Source organism: Centropristis striata, chromosome 1, assembly GCF_030273125.1.
Source record: "Centropristis striata isolate RG_2023a ecotype Rhode Island chromosome 1, C.striata_1.0, whole genome shotgun sequence".
Classification (NCBI taxonomy): Eukaryota; Metazoa; Chordata; class Actinopteri; order Perciformes; family Serranidae; genus Centropristis; species Centropristis striata.
In genome coordinates this window covers 29,907,921-29,932,809 of record NC_081517.1, presented here as the reverse complement: position 1 = coordinate 29,932,809, position 24,889 = coordinate 29,907,921, and the positions used below count along the sequence as shown (strand labels likewise).

Genomic DNA, 24,889 nt, shown 5'->3' with positions numbered 1-24,889 from the left:
TGCATTTCGCTGATCAGTGGAGATTTCACTGTTGGGTAACAGCATTGTAAACACACTTTGTGCACATGTGCAGTGTCAAATTCCTCAAAAAGATATTTAGCTCTAAATAAATAAAACATCCCCCTAAGCAAACCACAGTCCCTCCTTAAGAGGGTAAAGATGATTAATTAATTGGGCAAGTCACTCAGGTGCATATTGGCTGAGCTCATGTAACTTCGAGGCAAACATGAATGAAAACACAAAAACAAAACAAAAATGTGAACACATGCTCAAGCCAAACGTTACAATTAAAACCCTAAATCACAAGCCTGAATAAGTGTTGCACAAATTGCACCTGGTTTTACAATGAATTCCTGTGTACATGTTTCAGCATCTATGAATGTGTGTGTGTGTGTGTGTGTGCGCGCGTGCGCGCGTGCCTCTGAAAGTGCATTCAGTTTGTTTATTCCTCCTGTGATTTATGACGGTTCATTTTCAGCAAGCTGCAGGGGTGTTTCCAGATGCCTGCATTATCCAGTCATCCCTAAGATTTACTGTCAACAAGTACCATCATCCTGCAACTATTCCATGCCCTTTTTACTGTCTCCTTTACGTAATAGATGTGCGATACGCTTCACTGACTTAGTACGGGCCTTTGACACGACCAACGATTCCTCGTTAGCAACAAACACAGCAGAGTGATGTTTCCATGTTGAATGAAAAACTGTGATTAATTTATGTTTGAAAAAAAAGGACCAAAAATCATGTGGAGTCAATAAATCACATCTGTGATTACGCTGATATGATTTAAGGGGATGTTGTCATGAAAACAAACAGAGAGAAAGTTGCCATTGAGCACAGGGGTGTAAACACAGATTTATGTGATGTTTGACTTCCACAAAGATGCTTAAACAGAAACGCATTCTGTGAAACAATTAAGGACATCATAGCGCAAATGTTCAGTAGGCACACTGAGTCAGGCTGATACATGTGAACAATTTCAATAAATTTATTGATGGCATGTTTTGGCCTCCTGCTCTGATTTGCTTTGAATTGTGTTTTCTATTGTGCCAAACACAAAATCTATGTGATATATTTCTTCAGTATATCGTTGCCTCTACTGTTCTTGGAGTGCTTTATGCAACAGCTATAGCCTTGAATCGACAGGAAAAACAAGATTTCCTTGTGGGGGTTGAGGAGAAGTTCATTTTCCACATCCTGTTCCAAACACAAGCCTTTTCTTTTTTCTTACCCCCCTTTTTTAAAAAACCACAGCAGGTCTGTGTTTGTCTGCTTGTTACAGCTGTGCTCAGCAGAGGAGCGACCTTGGGGACAATCAAACCCCACAAAGCGGCTAGCGTGGCCATGACCAGAGCCACTACTGGCACTCTTCGTCAGACTGAATGGCGGTTGGCTTCATAGCTCACTGACTCATTAAGGCCTACTACAGTCTTTAGGTCAAATATGTAGGTGGAATGTAGGCAAACATAATTATGCCTGCTGTACATGGTTTGGACTGTTGACCTAGGATGGAAATGAGAGTGAGAGTAAAGATAAAGAAAAATAAAAGTCAATGAAAGTAGCAAAAATATTGAGTCTTTTATCTTCGTAGGACATTGAGAAGGTGTGGTTTGGACAAAGGATGTTTGGGGACTGTGAGGCTGCCAAACCGGAACACGGAGGAAGGACAGAGCAGAGATCTGCTAGTGACCTTAGCACGCAAACCACAGCACTTCTATTGTCCGCCAAACTACAGACAGATAAAGAGCTATGTACATACATAATCGACTGACAGCACATGAAGTATTTCTGTCATTCTGACATAAAAATATCTCTCAATCAATCATCTCCCCAAAGAAACGCTTCAATCCAGACATGCAAACTGTGAAAACTTGGAAATACGGTGGCGAACCACCTAAGGAGATGACAGAAGTTGTGTTTGGAGCGCTGTTGCTGTGGAGACAGAATACAGATCCAAACAATAGGTCAAAGGTCGCCCTGTTAGGGAATGTTTACCAAAGACGATGAGTGCTGGGTTAGGGCAGTGCCTTGCCTCTCACCATGCAGTGTGTGCGTGACACGTAAAACACCCCTGTGCTAAATTTAACAGACAGCCATGGTCTGTGCCTTGTTCGCTAGCTGAGGTCTGTAGGGGATTCTGAGTATTCTTGCTGGTGGGAACGGTCCGCGCTGAGGGTGACTGATATGTTGTTTCCGACTGTAACATTCAGAGGAAGGTGGTCAGGGGTCAGCAGCCTCCACCCGCCTCTGTGGCTTGGCACATCCTCTGCAGTAACAGAGGTCTAAAAATAGAGTCACATAACAAATGGCTCTCACACCACACATAACTTCAGTCTGTCACCACAGATTACACTTATAAAATCAAATGAATGACAGGTAATGCTGCCATGACAGGCAATTATACAAAAATAATACCAAAGCTAATACTACCCAAGTTTAGAAGTAATTACACCAATTACAACACCCTTTGGATTCAGATTCTCAAGTGTGAATATTCTTTACTTTTCTTTATGTTTTATGGCTGTAAACTGACTGTTTGGGTTTCAGACTATAGGGTGGGTTGAGATAAGTGACTGTTAGTTGAGGAAATAATCAGCAGATTAACTGATAGTGGAAATAATCATTTGTTGCTGCCCTAAATATCGTATAAAGCCCAATTAATAGATACAGTCTATAAATGAAATGAAAGCCACCTGTTGCAACACAACAATGTAAGTCAAATAACATTGCAAGACACCTGCTTCACTAAGCAAGTAATAGTAACTTGCCAAGAATAACACTCTGGGGCAAAGAATAGCATTTCCACCATGTGAAAAAAACACCTGCTGTGGCACAACATCCGCTAGATGTTAGCCCCACATTCGATGCAAGAATAACAGCCACCTGCTGAAGGCTAACAATAGCCACCAGCTTAGCTAGCAAGGAGCCAAGAATCTACTCACTTGAACCCAATGCCTTATCCACAACACACAGAGAATGATAATGTTCATGCCAAGTGAATGACCACTCGTCACCAACGTACACAGCCACATACCACCACTTCACATTTATCATTGTTACATAAAAGACAGAACAGTATGAGCATGTGCTCGGTACAATCGCACCAAAGTGTTAAACTGAGTACTCGGAGGTGTCAGAGGGACGGTAAGAACACAAATACCAGTTACCTCTTGCATAATCCAGCACAGGATGGAAGGAATGCAAATGCACAATGATAAACACTTCACAATTCGCACTGTCTCTACAAACATATGCCATATCAAAATACACACACAGACACCGATGCGCACACATGCACACACACCAGCTGCTCCTCTGCAATCATCATGAGGTGAGACAGTCACATTTATTTCACCCTGACTTTCTACACCAACACTTTTCTGAAGTTTTAATGATGAGATCATGCAGCAACCTCTGGGCCCAAAAATTAAGCAAACCCAGAAGTGCTAAAACCTGCAGTTCCTCGAATGACCACTACAGGTTGGCTCCAAAAGTGAGTCAATCCCCATAGACCCACATGTTAAAGTGTCCAACATAACAGCAGAAATAACCAGAAAAAAAAAAAACAGTTTTGGTCTCCATGGTCTTACCATTCATGACAACCATATAACTAATGCTGGGCTTACACCAAGCGATTTTCTCAGTCCCAGACTAAAAACTGAAAGTCTTTAGCAAATCTAGGAATTTTACTGGAGTCACGGCAGGCTCCCGTCATATCTATTGTTAAGTGTAAGGTAGATATCTGCGCTGTTTCATATCAGTCTTTTCCTAGTCTTGGATTTGCGATCATATCAAACATGTTTGATATTATTGCAAGTCGCAGTGATGTAACACAATCAACAACCAATAGATGAGCGGGGGAAAGGTCTCCGGTTCCAGACCAGCCAGTAAAACCACTTCGACAGGAAAAAGTAAATAAATCCTAAATAAAAAATATAGTGATGCAATATATTTACGTCCACAAGTGAGATTTTTGGGAGCGCTGTTTCTTAGTAAAGAGAACAATAAGGAGACCCAGTTAAAATGTAGAAATAAATATATAGCCTACATGAATAAGTAATAAATAATCAATGATTAATGTATGGTTAACTAAATGAAGTTAATAGAGCTGATACATATAAATATTCAATTAAATAAATTATAATTAAATAGGACATAAATGTATATCATGAATTCATTTCTAAAATTTCCTTTCCTTTATTCTTCCTTATATCTATTTTTACTGTAAAATAGTCAACTTTTCATGTCAAAAACAGAAACCCTTTTCAGCTTTGTGAGGGGGCATTTTGTGGCGTCTTCTCTTCTTCTTTTTTTTTTTCAACACAAACCACTGCACACACCAGAACAGCTGTAGCCAAAAGCTGCTTCTCCTCCATTTGTAAGTTTTTTCGAAGAGCATAACGGGAAAAAATTGCATGGTAGAAAAAAATGCTAAAAGAATCTAGTTGTAGTCTTGTAAATAGTTACCCTGCAAGATTCACAGTCTGTATAAAATCTGAGACTGAGACTAGGCTCGGACTAAAAACTCCAAACACTTGTCTTAAGATGTGAGCAGGTGTGAGCTGATAGTTTTCCGGGAGTCTTTTCCAAATATTTTCAAAGTCTTCTGGTGTATAGGTAGCATTACTTGTTTAAATGGTATTAAGACTTTAGGTCATGCATAATTAATGATGTGCAGTGACAGGTGTGTGCCATCACAGGTTCAGTCACATCACCATACTGCCCCACACTGCCCGTGCCATACACGTGTATACTGCATCTTGAAGGGGATTAGAGTTCATTTCTAAAGGGACATAAACAACCAGTGATCCAAATGGATGCTGGATACGCAAAGCAGCCTTCATATACAAATTAATTCATCGTGAAAATCAAGTATATCTCTGGCTTTAAGTTACTCAGAGTAGAATACAAGCAAAGACACACACTTAAACTGTAATGTCAGTTTTTTTTTACTTCTTGGATGCCCGCTAATAAATTACACGTGTGTGTACAGTAGCAATTTCTGTGTTGATGTTACCTATAAAACAAGTTGCGCTCACCATTGGCCTGCCAAAAAGATATATGTTGTTTGCTGTCCTGTGTAAACTTGCAAATACCTTTTTTGTTGGGACTGATGTCAAGACACGTTCAAAGCAACACAACAATTCAAAAGCCCTACAAATAAATCCTATAAATCTGAAGCTTGTAATGTTTAGCCTTCGTCATCACTGTGTCAGAAAGGTATAAAAATTCTGGGGCTGCAGTTTGCGGTGGTGCATTTGTAGTAATGTGCGCAGTTCTGGCCATTCAGTCAACCCATCTATAATCTACGAAAGCTGTAAGTGGTTATAACATTATATTATACTAATATAAAAGGGAAACAATGTTAGACACTCGCTCTGGTTAAATAAAAAAATGACTGTAGATACTGCCTTCTCTGTTATTTAGAACCGAGTGGTATTTCTAAATAATGATAGCAATTATTGTGTGATTGAATAATATATAACATTATGCATGTTGTCATCTTGTAAAACACAACTGTGATGTCTGGTTGAATTAAAACTTCAGCCTTGTTTCTTCCTCACATCTGCCTTGTGTTTACATCATTTAAAGGATTTGTATTGTCTATCTAAAAAGATTAAGTGGGCGTCCTGACACTTTAAGTCTGAAAGGACTCAACAGTCCGTACAACTATTAACCACTGAGAATCCCCTTCATGAAGTCATCATCTCTTTGGCCTCAATCAATCACCCCGCAGGGCCTCCACTGTAAAAAGCCTCCTATTAGGCGCAGTGAAAGCACTGTTTACCCAAGCTTAGTGAGTTACCTTGGGTTACTGCAGGAATGGAGGTTGTGGAAACAGTTGGCCACAGACATTATACATCACACTCTGTAGAGCACGTTGCTCTGTGTCCCTTGAAGTAACCGTCACACATGAGTGATACATGGCTTTGGCAATATGGCATCATAAGAGTTATGACGTGCAACAAGACAAAGCAATGTCAACAAGGAGTTGCGAAAGATAATTCAAGAATGAGAGACGTTCTTTTCATCAAGGAATCCAAAAGTTACAATGTTTTGTTCAGCTAGATAAAAGAACTGTTTTGCAACAGAAACATCATGTTCGGTATTCCGTGTTATCCTATTATGCATCACTACTTCATAAGATAAAAACTGTTTTTGCCTTTCCATTCAAACAATTGTAAACGCTTGCTTGAGTGCCCAGTCTGCTAACAGCCTTCTATACTTCGTTCTGAAGGCAATAGCAAAGCAAGCCTGACAAAGTCATTAAGTGAGCAAGCAAGAGGTTTGAAGACCAACGTCTCACTTGAAGCGTGTCCCCCCTTACTCCCCCTGGCCCTGGCTTTTCACCCTGAGTCCCCCCTTCTGACCCCTTTGTTGGGGCGAAGGGGTCTAGATCTTTGGAACCAGCTAATTATAGAGTTTTAACGTCTGCTTGGCTAATCCCTAAGTGCTGGGGGACATTCCTACAACTAGGGGATTCACTACAAGCGTGTGTGTGTGTGTGTGTATTTTTTATTTAAACGTTTGTACTGTTATGTGCCAAGAGAAAAAGTTTGTTAAAAAGTAAAAGTAAAAAAACAATGCAAATGACAGAAACCAGAATGTCAAACATCTGAAATTGTACAAATTAATTTGGAGGTCTGGTTTTATTGAAATCTATTATTTTTATAATTCCTCCTGATTTGGGAGGGTTTGAAAAACTGTAAGAATAACAAGAGTAACCTGACTACATCAGCTTAGATTAAATACAAAAATGAAAATCAAAGGAAGCCAAAAAGGAAGTAAAGAACAATGGTGGGTCATGATAGTGGTAGATGGTGTGTGTGTGTGTGTGTGTGTGTGTGTGTGTGTGTGTGTGTGTGTGTGTGTGTGTGTGCGTGCAGGGGGGAGGGGGTCTTAAATGGTCTCTAAGCAATTATGCTGTTGATATATGTGGTGTGAGAAATGCAATCTTTACAGATGTGTCATCTCACGACTAGCTGATTATGGTTTGGATGTATATTGGTATGATATAGAGCTCTGGACTTACCCCACTCTTAGGTTTTGCTCCGAGGCCTGTTGTAGGTCCTGAGGTGGAGGCAGGAATGTTTGGTGGTGGAGGGTTTTGTGATGCTGCTGGCACAGATCCTAAATCAAACTCCTGCACAAGACAAAGACGGCAATGGATGTATCACATTTTTGTGCAAATAGTTAATCAGCAGAAGAATGATACCTAAGCGGCAACCTCCAGGGCTGAAAAATGAGACCAATGCATAAGTGCCTAAAATGCAGTTCCTGGTATGGCCACTTCGGGCTGGTTTCAAAAGCTAGTCAGTTCCTATAGACCCCAATGAGAAAATGTCCAACCTTACAGCAGAAACGGAGATAAACGTTAAGTTTAAATTCTGCAACAAAAAATGGCTTTGGTCTCTATAGCTAATTCCTCCCTTCATGACAGCTGTTTATGTGGCTGCTTTGCATGACAAGCATGTGTCATCACAGGAGCCAGCTTCAAAATGGCTCTTCAGAAACCTATGGGTGACATCACAGAGACCACATCCTAATTTTATATATAGTCTGTGATGTTAGTATTCACAGACACCGCTATGCTGTATAATAGCCATTATAAGGATCAGATAAGATTAGTGTAGGTGAGGGAGCAGGTAACAGAACAAATGAAGGTAATTTCCAGCCAAATCCAGCAAGGTAACATGTAGCTGTGTACCAGGACTTGTCGTCGATGGAGGGTTGGGGTGCTGTCCATAGAGGAGGTGGCACTGAGGGCATTTTCTATTTCCTGGTCCAACTGGTCCAGCTTCATTAGCAGCAAAACCATGGAGTCCAGACGAGCATGATCACGCTGAAGAAAGAGAAATCAGAGAAAAAAAAATATTACCATTGTGGTGGGCGGAGTATTATCAATATGCAGTAGTTTGGTTCAATATAAAACAGAGGATGCAGAGTAGTAGAATTTGCCTTTATCTACATCACAACCTTACAAGTGAACTAAAACTATAACGTTATAGTGCAATATATGATGATCATCATTATCATATTAAAAATACCAATCGAATCAAATTAGTCCTTGTTAGCTTTAAGCTACCAAACAAAATAACCTAGCCAAGTTGAATAAAAATTTCTCCACTCGATTGGCATTGGTATCATCATTTCATAAACCACAGCCGGCAACAAATCTTTGGCTGTTGGCCTTTCATGTCAAAAGAGAGAAGCTCTATTTTTCAAACTATGCTAATCCGTCTCTTTCCTTTTTCTCTTTAACTGCTGCTGATAACTCTTCTGTGTCCTTCCCTGGTCTGGATTTAAAATAGTTTCCTCTGCTTTTTCCTCTGCATATGTAATGTTGAGCTTTTTTTTAATCATCTCTGCTACATTTTAAATCATGTGACTTCAAGACTTTAAACATTTTCCCCGAGTCCTCTAATCTGCACTGTTCAATCATTGGTTCTAATGCTGTGATAACAAGTCTGACACTGACCTCAGGTGGTGTGTCTCCAGTAGGACAAGCTAAATGACATACAATTCAGTCCACCTTCACACTCCACCTACCACTCTGTCCTTATTGCTATCCCTCAATCCTGTGTTGTTTGATGCAATATAAACCCTTGTATCAAGTTCAAAACATTGTAAAATCCCTTTCTGGAGTTCTTAACACAATATATGTTTTCATTTCCTTCTGCCTGTCCTTTATCCTGGCTCCGGGTGTGGCTCTCTGTCTGAGCTTTTCTTCCGAGAAGAACCCTAAGAAATTACATCATACGCTTGCTCATTAGTCCCAAACAAACCTTGTTACAATCTCCACGAACAGACCCTGTTAAAGGCTTTATGAGGGTGAGCTCATAGGACACACAGCCACTGCAGTAGCATGTTGGTAATATGTTGGTGCAAAGGTATAGAGGCATTTTTAAGATGTGAGTGTGAGAGTGTTTTTCATGTGCTGTGTATGTTTATAGGTGTGATACATAATGTAGTATAAAGTAAGTACTAAACATTTCCTGTGAGGCAGCTGATGTGGCTCAGTCTTGTGTTAGTTAAGTTTACAGTGGGTGTGTGCACATGACAACATTCATAAGAGTTATGACTAATGCTAATGTGTGCAAGGCTGTCAGGTTTATGGATCCTAGATAGAATCTGGATCACAATAAACAACTCCAGCCCTGCGCCTGGCATCCTGCTCCATCCCTAATAAAGTCTTATAACATGCGCTTACATTTATTTTCCAGTTAGTGCCCAATTAGCCTGTCAAATGCAGTTCCTATTGGGTTTGCTGAGAGAGCAAATAGAAATCGAGGGCCATGTGTGTCATGGAAATGTGTCTCACATTGATGCATTCATTGGCATTCCGAGCGAGTGGCAGCGAACATCTCTACGTTCTGTCTTCTTGGCAAAGTATCACAATGAAGCATTGTATCGTGGTATAACAATGACATCTTTACGAGGCCTCACTGAATGAACAAAAGCATCTGGCTCGAGATGGCAATAACAACCACAAAACAGCAGAGTAAAAAACAAGTGCAGTGCAATGTCAGGCGCCTCAGAGAGGCAAAGTTTTTTAAGGGGCATTCTGGTGGTTTGGGTGTTCTCAGAAGGTTTCTTTTCTTTCTCTCCCATCTTTTGAGGTTTCTGTTACATTCCTCTCGACTTCCTGTTTTTTTGAGATGGGAGACAGTTCCCACACTGTTTGAACTCTTAGACCCCTCCTTCCCCTTTTCCTTGCTCTTTTTTTCAAGCCCCCTCTTACACCCAGTGGCCTGCATCCCATTTTTCAAACCTGTCTAAACGTTTCTTTCTCTGCTGAGCTAAACATGCAGACTATGATGCACCAAATACTGTGCACACTGTTTAATGTAGGTAGTACCTCATTTATAAACAGTGACCAAAAGCATGAGCATTTGATTAATAAATAAGGGCAGAAAGGCAGAAGGAGAGAGAGATAGAGCACTGAGATGATGATGTTGCCAATTGGTCTGCTGTCAGATAAACGACAGTTGAGCCAGTTTGGCCCTGAGGTCGGGATAAAGCCTTGTTGCTAAAACAAATAAACACAGCAACAAAGCCCAATATCAGGTTAATCTGAAGCCATTATGCAAACCAGATGGGTTCATTTTACAGACTGAATCTGCAACAACAACATGGCTCACTGGGGACATAATCATTTGTTAGTTCAATATCTTGTCAGAGATAATTCCAGCTTGCTGTTGCCATTGTCCACTAACAGATAATAACATCAGTTCTGTAATTTCCTCTCCTTTTTCTTTATGCTAAACACCGTATATTACCTCCCTCTGGGATGATAATGTTAATTTTTACTGCCTAATTTCTTTCCTGTCCTCACGACCTTCCCCAAAGCACATTTTCTTAGTAAACCGTATGTAAATACACCCCATGGTGAAAACCCTGTGGTGTTGGCAAAGAGCAGGCAAGCCATCACCATATGGTGGATGAATTGCCTTGGCGCCTTCCAGTTTAATGGCTGAACTCCTCTACTTAAGTTCCAGCCACTTTTTTCGGATATTTAATCCAAAAGGTTGAAAGTCATCCTAAGAATGAAAATGGAGCCAGCGGTAATAAATGCGGCACTGGTTTTCCGTGTCCCTGCAATGGACTGTGATCTCGTTTTTGGCAGCTGATGGAGTGGTGATGTCAACTTTGGTCATGACTGAGAAGGCTTCCAGAGTTGCAATGCGCATATGGAATTTATGTTGAAATAATGCAGTGATAATACGTGAAAATATCTGGGATTACTCAGCTCATTGGGTTTCAGGAACATAGATACAATCAGAGTGTCAGAGTATGATGCATTACACCAACAGTGACTGGTCCCATGTGTTAGTCACTCAGAGCTCATGCCACGCTTTCCATTTGACATTGAAAAAAATTTACCTTTTTCTACTTTGGAAAGAAGGCTGAAGTAGTGTGTACACCACATTATTTTTATCCATACATACATAACTACATTGAAAATACATTAGAACAAGTTAAAAACATGACCTATAACTCAACACGACCAACCAGCACCACTCCGAGTGCAGCATATTGTCAAATTATATAAACCATGAGCATCAAAACATCCCACAGACTGACCAACAAGCCTTTTTAACCGCCACGTTGCACTCTTCAGTGTGTTCATGATATCTGTTCACAGGAACACAGAACCTCAGGAAATGACTCATTACCTTGTTTATTGTATACTGATAAACAATGGGGAAAAATACTTAAATTTAATTATATTCTGCTTACAACTATATTACAGTGCATTACAAACAAATTAATACGTTTATGTAATGCTTCTTAATGCAACATTGAAACAACTCAAGCAGAAATATATTCATAATAAACTAGCCACTGTGCAAAAGCGGGTGATCAGCTAGAACACATCACAGGAATCTAACTTTCCACAATATGGTACTTGTCTAAACAACATGCCTTCTTAATGCGCCCTGCGTTGTAAATAATGGATTTCTTGTTGTCATTGCAAAAAGGCCAACACTGCAACAATTAATGGGGAATAAATACTGTGTCCATTCTCGGACCATAGCTTTGTTCCAATGAGTCCAAACCCATGAACTGCTTATTACGTTTTGGCAATTTACTGTCCCCAACAAGCACGCTAGCTAGCAGTGTGCAAATAGCACAACATGCTGTATTTTCTGGAGAAAGCAGTTTGAGCCTTACACCCCAGAGATTGCATGAGCTTCCAGCCCCCTCTGTGTTCTTGGTCTGCATGCCCTTATAGGACCTTGTTTTGCAATGAGCAGTTGAGAAAGAGTAAAACATTTCACAGATCCCCCCACACACAGATCTGTAAGCATGTGAGAGTGAAGTCATTGTTTTCCAAGACGTCTGCCAGAGAGTGGGACAAAAATCATTTGCAGGCTGCATATGCCCAGTACGTGTCAGTTACATTTTTGTGTCAGGAATTTAATTTTGACTTGTTGACGTGCTAAAATCGTGATGACTACACAGAAACAACTACAAACTTGATTTGAAGATCAATTATGATCCGCTGCATTCTTTCTACATCTATATTAAATGTTGTCTTACCTTTCTCATGCGTACTTTGACCACGTTGTCGTCTTTCTGATCTCCAGGCTCATTCGTTCCATTTAAGACTGGACTGGCAAGTTGTGTGTCACTGTAAATAGCTGTGTGTGCAGCCTCATCTGGCTCCTCCATTCTCGAGACTGTGGCTCCTGCCCTGTGGTGTTCCCTCTGACCATCTGCCACCTCAGGGGCAGGTGACTCACTGAGGTAACAACCAGAGGCTTTGTTGCCATGGAGTTCTTCTGGTGGGAGCTCATCACTGACCTGTGCAGAGCATGGTGGCAGGTTTGAGTTGCGCTGCTCAGTAGCTGCCTGTTTATCATCCATATGGGAGCGAGGAACATGTGGATTTTGGGTGAAATCTGAGGCAGTGTTCTTTTGAGGATCCAGCGCAGGGGTGTCATCTGGCTCAACGTGGCTAACTTCTGGGATAGTATCCAGTTTTGAAGAGCTATTTTCCAACTGCTGAGCTACGGTTTGATCCTCGCAACAAGCCAACTCTTTGGACGCTAAACTTTCATCAGTGTTTGCTGTTGGTTGACTTTCGGGGCTCGTCGTTTCCACACACTGGTCTGCACACTGAGTAGTGTTTGTCTGTATGGGGTTTCTATCTGAATATCCAGTATTCAGTTTTTCAGATGACACATTGCTGTTAACAGTCATAGAGCAACACTGACCTTTGAAACAAATATCAGATGATGTGATTGGCTCATACCGGACTTCTGCCACTTTCTCGCTGTCTTCTGCTTGTGCACTTTCCTCTCCCTGAGGCCCATTCATCGCCGTCATTTCAACATTATGCTGTTCCAACAGTGTCTGGTGGGTTATTTCACAACCATGATCCAGTACCTCAGTGCACTCGAGATGATCCTGCTCTCCTCCTTGAATGTCTCTTGAGTGACGTTTAGGTCCTGCGTTTTCATTTAGAGCTTCTAGGTCATTTAATCCGTGCAGCTTGTCAGCAGAATCAGCGCTCCGGCTTTCAGTTACTTCTTTGTCACATACTTTCTTTACCACTAAAGTCACAACTGGTTCCACAGTTTTGTTAGCCTGTGACATCACACCAACACTCTCCATCATATTAACTGAACTGTGCAGCATACCAACAGGTAAGATTTCACTTGCATCAGCGTGGCCAGTGGTGGAAATCGCCTCTTCCTCTACATCTGGAAGGTCAGTTTGAGGTTCCAGTTCAGCAGCAGAGGACTGGTTTAGAGCGGCCTCAGAGATTTCAGGAGGTCCACTGTAACCCTCTGTATGACTCTCCTTTGTTTCCTGGTGGTTTGGAAGTGTGCCAGGCTGCTCACCAGCAGATCCAGAGAGTGAAGGCCCATTGTTTGAAGAGATAGAGATGCATTGTTGCTCTTCACGTGAGATATGTTGAATTTTAAAGACATTATCGTCATTGCAGATGTCGTGACTTTGACTACTTTCGATGCCAACTTCGCATGCACCATTGATAGGTTTCTCACTGTGACTGCTGCTATCAGTTACACAATAAATATTTTCCCTGGACATCCCACTGTTTGAGTTACAGTGAAATTGTTCAAACATCCTATTGTCTGCGATTTGGAGATGCTTTAATTCAGAGGCCCTTTGGGGAATATTAACATCCACCATCTCACTTGGAAGATGAACTGTCTCCTCCTTCAAATCCAGTGGGACTTTAACATCGCTGTCCACTTGCTTCAAAGGTTCTGATCCAGTATCGTCATTTACAACAGAAGCGGTCACCTCAAGTGTTTGAGCCAGGTCCTCTGTAGGCAGTTGGTGGCAGCCCTCTGGCATGGAGGCACACCTTGTCCGTCGACCTTGTTTGGAAGTCCCTGCCCCCATCCAAGGCCCCTCGCTGTCCACCCCATGACAGCAGACCAGGTCCAGATCATCATAACTGTACTGTAATCCTGAAGCATGAGTCACGTGCTCCTCCCAACTTCTTTTCCGTATGGCTACTGGCATGGTGGACAGCCAGTGCTATCCCATAGAGCTGCTTTGGACGCCAGGCGGGAACAAAGAACCAGATCTGCTACAACGAAAAGAGAAACTGGGATGAGAAACAGCCAGTGTTTGCAAGTTATGAGTTTACAGTAACTGAATGTGCAGATGACAAAATGGTAAATAACATTTCACTTTTAAAGTAAACTGCTAGGGAGTAGTGAGTTGAAATTCTAGAGGGACGTAATTATACTGCATTCACAATTCCCTGGAGAGTATAAACTCTGCTGGATCTGTATAAAATGATTCCAAGATAGACTAACCTAACATGGGATTATCTTTTCAAGCAGAGCTGTTACAAATTTCACATTACATCATGCCAACTACATTGGATGTAGTTGATCTGAAACAGTTGTTTTGCCTGAAGCTTCCAGGAATAAAGCCAACAAAGCTGCCTGGAATCTAAAACATTGCGTTAATCAAGATAAATGTGGACGTCCTTTGTTTACTTTTCAACATCTTTACACAGTGAACTGTAACCAAACCAGTTTGTCAAAGTAACACCGCAAACTTTCAATACACATCATCTCTAACTGTGCAACAGTGGTCTGCAAAATTCAGCTTGCTGGTAAACTGTCATTCTGCATCTACACATGCAGCCACTAATATAAGAATGGTGTAACTAAAGGGAGCTAAAACTGCAAAGGACAGTCAGTATCCCTGAACAGCTGGGTCTCCACAAATCAACATCATCACAATGCATACTGTGGGTCTGATTACATGAATCAAACCAAGCTCTATACCGGGCTCATTTTTTTTCTCTGTTGTTCTAGGTCAGAATGTACAGACGTAAAGGAACACAGGGATTCAATAAGCAGGATGTACTAAATCCAAGTTGAACAGCTGCTATATTAAAAAAACATCATAACAGAAGAATAAAGAGTACTGTAAGGCAAGTGACAACTAGACACTTCTAATGTCCATACACATTTTCTACACATTTAACAGTTAATTAAGCAGTTAAAGTAATGTCAAAACTTGTGTCAGGCATTTTTTCGCTCTCTACTTTTTCACCTTCTGTTTCCTCAGGAGAAGAGCCGGATGGTACCAACTTCCATCTGCACCCTCCTGCATGAACCTGCTGAACCTCCTAAGTAAGGAAGGTAATAAAAAAAATGTCCCAAAGCAGTTGCTCCTACAACTTGCCCTCTAACCGACAGCAAAACTGACACCTCAATACATTTGAGATATTTTATGCTAGAGTAACAATATGTACTTCTTCTTTCAATTTTTAAGTGATGACACAGTGTGTTACAATATAATCCAGTAGCTGTATATTCAGAAAATAAACACCAGGTGATAATCCAACAAAAGGTTATAGATCCAGTAGGGTAGTTATCCAGAGATGTTCCGCAAGTTGTATTTCCCTATTCATCCACTGAAAGCAATGCGTCCTTGTTTCGGAAATGTGAATCCATCTCTTTTCAAGTGACTTGACATCTGTTTTATTTTGTAAGCAGCTCTTAGTCTAGGTTTCTGCAAGTTGTTTTCTGAACTCCAGTGAGAAGTTTCGCTGTAAAACTGTCGGAAAGGCAGTGAAGCCCCCAAAGGCAGGCAGAAAGCCGGGGAGCAGTGAAAAGTCCAAAGACAACTTCCATCTTGATCACATTAGGGTTTTTGCTGACGCTGAATGCCGAAGAGTCGGGGTGGTGTAAGAGGGGCCGGGTTTTCTTTCCCCCACTCCACCCCTGCTCTCCTCCGTTCTATTCCTTTTCTCATCAGGTCCCCTCCCCGCTGGTTTTGACAGGAGTCTGAGTCACATCCTAGGAGCCCCATCCCCCGTCTCACAACTCACCCAGCACACTATACGCATTTATTCACTCCACCCTCCTCTCTAATGTACTTTCTCTCCTTACTATTCAGAAACTTCCTCTCCGCTTCTTCTCTCACAACTTGTCTCTTTCCTCTTCTCAGTGGACTTTTCTTGTTCTGCCTTAGCTTGCCGTTTCACTAAGCTGGGCAAGGCTCCCACCAGTTGGTTTAGATTAGTAACAGACAGGCCGCCTCGTAAGACCACTGGCTGTGGGCCAAGAGAGATTGCTCTAATGTTTTGGCAGTTATTTCTGAAGGCATGCTTTCTTTAAAAAAATGTCATCTAGTCACCCTACAAGCATTCTTAAGCAAACACACTGGCAATAGAGAAAAAGCAAAGCAAGATATCCTTAGAGATATGCTTTGACAATGCATTTTTTCCAAATATTTTGTAAGAATATATAATATAAATCACTTTTTAAAGGGTTGTATGATGATGGCAACAATGTAAAAGGTGCTGACAACCTGATGTCTTTGTTTTATAGCAGACCTAAGGGGAAAAAAACACTTAAGGACCCAAATGCCAGTAATTCATGTCCTAATATAGTCATTTATCAAAGGCACGACACAGACAGAAAGGCAAAGGGTATATACAGCTGAAATCACAAAGGCAATTTAAGACAAATTGAGATAGGGGTCTTAAAAAGATGTATAAATAACAAAAATAAATAAATAAATATTCCACAGACTTTATAAGCAGAGCCCATCTCCAGTGAAAAACCTCAAGGACCTCAAAACCTCCCAATTCCCATAAAAAGTGCATAATATGAATTCATAACATTCTAATAGCAGAACCTCCTTCCAAGTGTTCCATGAAGTTATGTCAGCTGATTTTACAAACTCAAGCTATGATTGAATTGATCAAGACTATTTTTTTCGGTAGGGTCAGCTGCACAAGAAGAGTAATGCATCAAAGCATCAGGGACACTGCAAGCTCAAGAGAACTGGAATGAAGCCCCCGCCAACTATCCCTACAACCCCGGCCTCTGACCTCTGGGTCATCCAGATGTGAGGTGAGGCTCTGGATGAGTCTTTTCTTAGGGGCCTCGCTGGGAAACTGTACACTGCCGCCAATGTTGGCTCTCCAGGGACACAGATGGTCGTACTCAAGGGGAAGGATCCAAGTTCAACAAGACTCCTCTGTAGCATGTCACATGATGCGTTCTGTGGTTTACGCCGAGTGCAGTGTAACGAAATGCAGATTTTTTCGGTCACAGTAGCTTCCATGTGGATATGGCTGGTGATTGAAGTGCAGAGGCCGACGCAGAGCATGACTCAGGCTATCCACTCATTACCTTCTGTGGACATCCAACACAGGCCTATAATTTAAGAGGCTCGGCCTCCCCCCTGACAATCCTGCCATCCTGCGTAGCCACAGGGCAACTGGTCTGCGTCACAATCTGATGCGTTAGTGACACTGTGCAAACACATGTGCAATCAACAACATGTGTGAGCCTAGATGGCCATCAGCAATGTCTCTGCAAGAGTACTCAAGCATTTAAATTGGAAAATTAAGACAAAATGTAGCTTGAACAAATCTTAGTCTGTAGTCGAAAGCCAAGCAGGCAGCTGCAGAGCACAGTGCAAGCTCTGAGAAACAGCACCGGGCTTTGAAGCCAATTTGACATTTTGGCCAAACAATGTAACTACATCTTCTGGGTCCGTCACTTGATGCCATTGGGCCTAAAAAGAACACGTAAACTTACACTGGTAAAGAGACCTCTTTAGATCACTTGATCATTTTTGGGAGGTACACGGACTACAGCACCTAAATAGCCTTTATTCTAATCATTATCCTAATAGGTGAAAATTTCACTAATAGTCAAAGTAGATTTATTTTCCTCCCTCCATTCTACTCCATGTGAATGAGTCTGAGTGAGTGGCCGGGATTTGAGGCAAAAAGAAACGCCATGCTCACAGTGACAATGCTAACATGCTGATGTTGTTGGATAAAATATTTACCATATTCACTATCTATATTAGGTTTTATAACATGCTAACATTTGATTATGAAGTCATTAAAAGGTTTGAGATGATATGAACTGAAATATCAGGTTTTCTTTGTGATAATTTGCATGTGCAGTCTATTTGGCATCTGTGTAAATGACTGTGAGTTATTTCAGAATGTTGATTTGCCCTTTATTAGTCATTTCTACAGGCTAGACTGTCTTAGGCCCACATCACAGAGGACGAGCATGAACATTCACACAGGCATGCAGCATCACTGGTCACATGTTCAGAGCATTCACATACATGGTTAAGAAAGACCTATTCATGATTCACCCCATAATCCCCCACTGTTCGACCCCTCGGCTTCTGAGGGGTCGCTGAAGTGGAGCAGTGAGGGTCCAAAGGAAACAGCCTCACATTCCTCACTGATATAGTTTATTATTGGAAAAATAAGCCAGTCTAAATCATGGGCATTGAAGAACACAGAGTGTTTGCCCATGTCGGAAAATGAAGGTGACGCTTGTAGAGAAAAAAAATCCTGTCCCTCCCATAACTGAGTCATTTTGAGTCCTTGCATATACAAAGACTGCTTTGAGAAGATTTTGTTGCACCCATTTTAAGGCTTCTTTAAATAACCATTTTCTACTGTACTGGCCTAGTAGTTATGCAAAGTTGTAAAAACGGAGCTTGGGTTCATTTACACTAAAAAGAAAACTAAACAAAATGCCAGAATCTCATCTGAACATCTAAAAATAACATAGACGAACCACACCAAGATCCTTGCAGTGCTTTCCTGTCACTTGCTATGCCCTGTGGTTAACAACTCTTTTTCAAAAGCCTCGAGTCATGTCGGTTTAAATAACAGCGTTTGAGGCCTGGGTGGGAACTTGGGAAATTGCAATATTCTTGAATGAAACTTCCAAATGTAGATGATGCAACTTAAGAGCATTTAGAAAGACCATTGAGGGCTCTATTGCTATCTTAATTAAAAATGGTTTTTAATCATCTGAGTCGAAATGCAAAAAGTCGCCGTGAGAGAAACTGAGGGGGCCTTGGCCAGTGGCCGTGGGTTATAGTGTGACTGTAACCGTGGGAACAGGAAGTACAAGTTATTGAGGATACAGACCATAACAATCTCCAGGCTAAAATAATCTATCTAATCTTCTCGAGAGTAAGAGAGAGAGAGAGAGAGAGAGAGAGAGGATCTGTGTGTGTGTTGGTGTGTGTGTGTGTGTGTGTGTGTGTGTGTGTGTGTGTGTGTGTACGTAAGAGACAAGAAAGAACGTTATGTTCTGTATGTGTGTGTGAGAGAGAGACACTGCTGTAGAGTACTTTAATACGTTGTTTGGTTTGCCAAATCAAATGATACAGACTTTTCATCTGGACCTTGTAATTTAATGAGAACAGTGGAAAACATTGTCTCACACACTGAGAAAGTCCCATTAGTGTCCCATGACTGTATACTTCACATTAGCAAACATAATTATGAAAATACCAAAACCACCAGTACCATTTACTGGAGAGAACCATCACTGTCTGTTAAGGCTCCAGCTATTTTGCCCATACCTTGTACACAGCTAATACCAGGCCATTCTTATTCCTAGGTCATCAAATATCAGCACTTTATCTCAGCCATGAGTGTGAGATACCAATGTACACACGGCACCCTTTAGTGTCTATATGGGACACATCGCACTGTCAACTAACTCCAGCGAAACGTATCCTTGCAATATTAGAGACTCAGAGCAAGAAATCCCAAAGTCTGACGACATAGTATAAAGAGCAAGAAAGTCCGTTTATGGAGGAGGACAGGGTGGATCGATTCACCCAGGAGACCGACGTTTCTATCACTTGTGAAACCAAAAGTCAGCGTTGGCATATACATAATAACTTAATTTGCATTAAAAATTAATTTTTCCACCCAAACCATGGTTATTTCCTAAACACAACCAAGTAGTCTTGTTTGAATTCACAACGTTAATCATATATTAAAAACTTCAAAAGGTAGCAAGCATTAAAAAGGCTGTATGTGTATGGGACGAGTCTGGAATGAGAACAGGTTTTTGGAACAGGCACAAATCCTAAAAAGGGCTTTAGTCTGTTGAGATATCCCTATCATGATTTAACAAAACATAATGTTTGTTTATGGTAAATGGACCTGCACTTAGCATATATCAATTTTCTAGTCGAGTAGTAGTTTCTTTACACTATCATTCACCCTTTCACACACACATTTATACAGGTGGCAGAGGCTACCCTAAACAGGGCCACTTGTCACCATTGGGAATTCATTCACACACCGATGAACGCAGCATCGGGGTTCAGTATCTTGCTCAAGGATACTTCGAGTTTGTGGCATGTAGGCTGCGACGGGGATCGAACCACCAACTCTTCAGTTGGGGGGCAACCCACTCTACCAACTGAGCCACAGCCGCTGTTTCTCCTTCATGAAATAGATGGCCATAACAAAAATATTTTAAACAGCAAAAACCTGGAGATTGAGCAGCTGCTGTTTTATGCAGTTTTGTGCTTTTTTTTCCTCATGAAATGTTACCTGGCCCAAGATGAGCAGAAGAAAATGGATGGATAGTTATTACGTTAAAAAAAAAAAGGGAGGCACCCAATACTGCTTTTAAAACACACAATACCATGCACAACAATTTCCTGTTAATACTATCCCAGAAAATTCCCCTTCTGAAAAACAGAGAGTCTTTGAATGTGACCTCATTCTCGACAAGCAGGCATAAACAAAAACTCAGACTAAGACCGCTGTCACAGAGTTTTAAGGAGTCTCCTCTCCCTTTTGCTCCCTTTGGCCCTTGGGGGCCTTATTGCACACATCCTGGATGTCCGTCTCCTACGGGACGAATCTTTCTAGTATCCTGTCTCTCTTCTTCTATTATAATCCTTGAGTTTTGTGTCTTGTATATGATTTGTAGTCTGTCCTCTTGCCAGGTCTTCATTGTAGAGAGGAGTTGTGTGGCCCCCATCCTGGATCCATATGCATCATATACTGTATGTCTTTTATGCATTCACCTAAAACATATGTTTCCCCATACTGTAGTTTTAATATTTTTTATTTCTGCCTACTTTGTACACACATCTACTGCATGAGGGACACCTCCTGTTTTGCTCCTAACATTTCTTCCATTTTGTTTCCACATTAAAGACTTTTGGGGGGTGTTTTTTCTTTATCTAAATCAAAGGTCTGAGGATAGAGGGTGCCATATGCTGTACAGCTTGCAAAGCCCTTTGAGGCAAATTTGGGACTTGTAATTTTGGCCTATATAAAGAAAGATTGACTTGAGTCTCCTTCCAAATCAAACAGCATTACTGGGGATACAGTATCACTGTATCCCCAGTCAGTCAGTTTTTGGCTAACATTCTATCAAAATTTCACATTAACTACTCATTTAAATGATCATGTTATGTTTCCAATTAATTGAGTCTAACTTCTTATCATTCATACTGTATATTGTTTTAACAGTGTACATTAGTCTTGCACTGCAAAAAAGTGGTGTCTAAAAACAAGATAAAGGGAAATTATCTTGCTGCATGGACAGGTAATTTCACTTGACAAATTTCTTAAATTAAGATCGTTAAATCTAGGAATAAGCATGTTGAACGCTTAAAATAAGAAATTAACTCTTAAAACAAGATCAATTATCTAACACTTCTAAATCTAAGATTTTTTTACCTTGGTAAGAAACAAATAATTTGCAGTGTGGGTTTACCAGTGTCTGCAAAAGGACGCTAATGCTGTTGAATTAGCTGTGCGCTATCTTTGTCATGGATCGGTCACTTGCATCTCCTCACTGTAAAACAATGGCTGCTGCTGTTTTTTGGGGGGAAATTGGATATTTCTGGGCAAGCCAAATAAATGTCCAAACATTCTTTCTGCTTTCTCTCATCAGAGCTACTTTCGTATTGTAATTACAGATGCAAATCTCCATGTACATAAATTCAATTTCATATGTAGATTGTTAAATATGTATAGATCAATTCTTCCTACACTGGTGGTGACAAGCTCATTCAAAATGCCCGCGAAACACTGGAAAGTGCAGCATTGCAGGTGTGAACGCAATGTTGCATATTCGATTGACTTGAAGTTTGCAATATCACATTCTATTTCAGCCGAAAGTTGAACAAAGACAAAAAAAATTGTCTATGCCTTTTGGCCTTTCATCTACACACAAACAGATTTATGTATGCTGTTGAGGCATCACAAAGAGTTCTTTTAATACAGTGGTTGAGTGGACTGGTTCTGACAAAGGAGGAAAAAAAACAGCTTTAAAGTGTAGAACAGGTCTGACTATGAAAAACATTGTACAAGTATATATGGTCTGCATCTCAAACAGACAGTTCCACATGGATCAAGGCAGGGCCGGTTGGCAACAACAGCTGGATTTCATCTGCATATTCTGACTCAAACAACTGCCCCATAAACTTAAAACCACCCACACCTGAGCACATTCTCACACAACTATAGCCTTAAAATGTGTACAGGAACACCAATGTGTACATTAGCATTAAATGTGGTAGGTGTTTTGCAGGCTGTTATTAAAAACATGTGACCATCTAGTATATTTAAATTGGTTTACCAAGCAGATGTTCAACTTTGCTTTTGTTTTTGACATTTTTTTCTTGAACTTTAAAACTCAAACTCAGAATTAGGGCCTATTTAAACAACATGTGAGATGTTTCACATGAATGAAAAAAGAACGGTCTTGAGTTTGTATTAACAAAAGTCAAGTAATTCACAAAGAATCTATTGTGAAACAGAAAAGAGGGTAATTTATCTCCACCCTGTCTTTCCATTTAAAAAAAAAAAAAGCAAATGCAATGAAGACAACAAATTTGCCTTTTGGAATTCATCACATCCTTCTAAGCTTGACATTTTCTAACAGCTTGAATCTTGAAAGCATCTGAGGACAGAGACACATAGTATTTATCCTCTTGTCTTGTTGTTTATGAGGAATGATTCTTGAGTTTGGACCAGACCTTGTGAAGGCCAGGATAGTGACGTACTACACCCCCCACCCCCCCATACACACACACACACACCCAGGATTCTGCTGAACATATGCTGTGCTGGCATTGATTCTTCCAGGAAAGGTCCAGGAAAACGTGTTGTCCTTGGACACCGTTGCTACAGCAGCATCAGCAGGAAATACTTGAGATCAAGAGTCAGAAGATGAGGGGCCAGGAGCTGTTTCATCATATGATGAGAGAAACCTCTAAACACTTATGTTTCCGCTACATGTAAGTTTTCATTTTGGTTCAAATGTCACCGCCCAACATCTGCACTTATTCTCTCATATAAATTCATATAATGTAATGTTCATCATATGTTCTAGCCCTGCAGGATTTCTCTAGTCTTAGTTTTGCTTTAATCCATGTGGACACAATAACATCTTTTATTTTAAAAATGGACTATTTGTAAGATCTAAGGCTCCATAGATGTTGCACTTGCCATGGGCACAACGGTAGCTTCACAAGTGGATAAGAGTGCCACAGTTAAATATTTACCTTCCCTTCCGGTCTTCTATGGAGAAACGTTTACAGTGCAATAAGTGCAAAAGGACAATAATATGCAAGGCACTTCTTCTTCAGGAAACTGTTTGACATTCCAGCCCACTCAGGAAGTGTGCAGGTCAAGAAACCTTCACTATTACAAGAAACATCTTGGAAAAACAGCAGGCAGGGAGCGGTGCTACTACAAATATCAGACTCTTGTTGCAACATTTTTAAAATAGTATGTCAAACCAACTTCAAGCACTGTGCAAAAAACAGAAATAAATTGTAACAGGGCAAATAATCATAATATTAATAAATATGCTTAAAGACAAAGACGGGATTCAAATGCAATTCCAGGTCACTAACCTTTGCCTTTGCTTGGACTTGTGAATATGCATGCCTCTCCAAAGCTCTTACACGTGCAGTGATGTTTCACAGTGGGTAAGGAGACCATCCTTTAGCTGGAGTGCCTGCGGCTGTGTCTTTGTAAGCAGAGTATCTCTGAGTGAAGTAAAGTCCCACAGCAGCAGGACTACGTCAAAGTGTCTGTAATTAATCAATAAAATAGCATTTGATGGAAGAAGCTCGCTGCAATAACATGACATAGGCAGCTGGGGGCGACAAAACATTACATATATCTGTGTAGGGAGCTGTTGTATTTAGATAAGCAACAATCTGGTACAATAAGTTAAAAGTTTAGATCTGAATATGTATATAGCTTACTTACTCATATTGTCAGCTTATTTAACACACAACGTATTACCCCCTCCTCTGCCCTTTCAAAGTAAAACTAATTTAACGGCTAGCATAAATGCGGCATGTCGCAGGAGTGAGACCGTGAACGCCTCAAAGTGAAGGTTTTCCAAAAGGATGGAGCAGACTGTTCCGCACATGAAGAAATGTATAAACACATATAATTATTATAATATATGATTTACAGCAACCAACTGTTGCAAAAAATTCCAAAAATTGACCAAGACAGTCTATGAAGCTAAAGTGCATCATTACTTACCTCTGTGGGTGAAATGGCAGGCGCCAGGTGGCGCAGCTAAGTTTGCAAACTGACAATTCCCTGTTAAGGTAAATCTTAGTCAATTAACCTTCAGTCGTCTTTAAATATACTTTTATACAACTAAAGACCCTGGCCACACTATGACACATGTTTATCCACAATTCACAGTTAGCCTTCATTACTTCAATACTCCAGCAAACGGCGCCAAATTCAACACGTGTGTCCTTCATACATGCCTGAAGTGTAAACAGCTATGCTGCCTTCACTGCGACTTGTAACTTTCTAAATCCTGCATAGACTTCACATTTCAAATCAAATCAAATCAAATCAAAATTACTTTATTTAGCCCCGAGGGGAAATTCAGTTAGTCTGGTAGAATTTCTGTTAGAATGAGACAGCCTGATGGCTGTAGGAGCGAAGGATCTTTTATATCTCTTCGTCCTGCAACACAGAGAGAGGAGCCGTCCACTGCTGTTTTTTGGTCCATACAGGTTTTGTGTAGCGGATGATCCGGGTATTTCAGGATGGCCTGGAACATCTTGACAGTGCATCTCTCCA

General features: G+C 40.8%; 1 protein-coding gene across 1 annotated transcript in view; it reads right to left on the bottom strand.

Annotated features, from left to right (window-relative positions):
* The window catches only part of dlc1 (DLC1 Rho GTPase activating protein), a 95,049-nt gene extending 70,568 nt beyond the window's left edge, over positions 1 to 24,481 (bottom strand). Inside the window, exons 1-5 of the mRNA XM_059337575.1 lie at positions 24,332 to 24,481; positions 23,686 to 23,865; positions 12,046 to 14,071; positions 7,709 to 7,843; positions 7,034 to 7,144 (exon numbers count right to left, since the gene is read on the bottom strand). Coding sequence (XP_059193558.1) covers positions 7,034 to 7,144; positions 7,709 to 7,843; positions 12,046 to 14,004 — 2,205 coding nt within the window. The 5' untranslated portion in view covers positions 14,005 to 14,071; positions 23,686 to 23,865; positions 24,332 to 24,481. The remainder of the gene's footprint in view (positions 1 to 7,033; positions 7,145 to 7,708; positions 7,844 to 12,045; positions 14,072 to 23,685; positions 23,866 to 24,331) is intronic.
* Between the last annotated feature and the right edge of the window lie 408 nt (positions 24,482 to 24,889).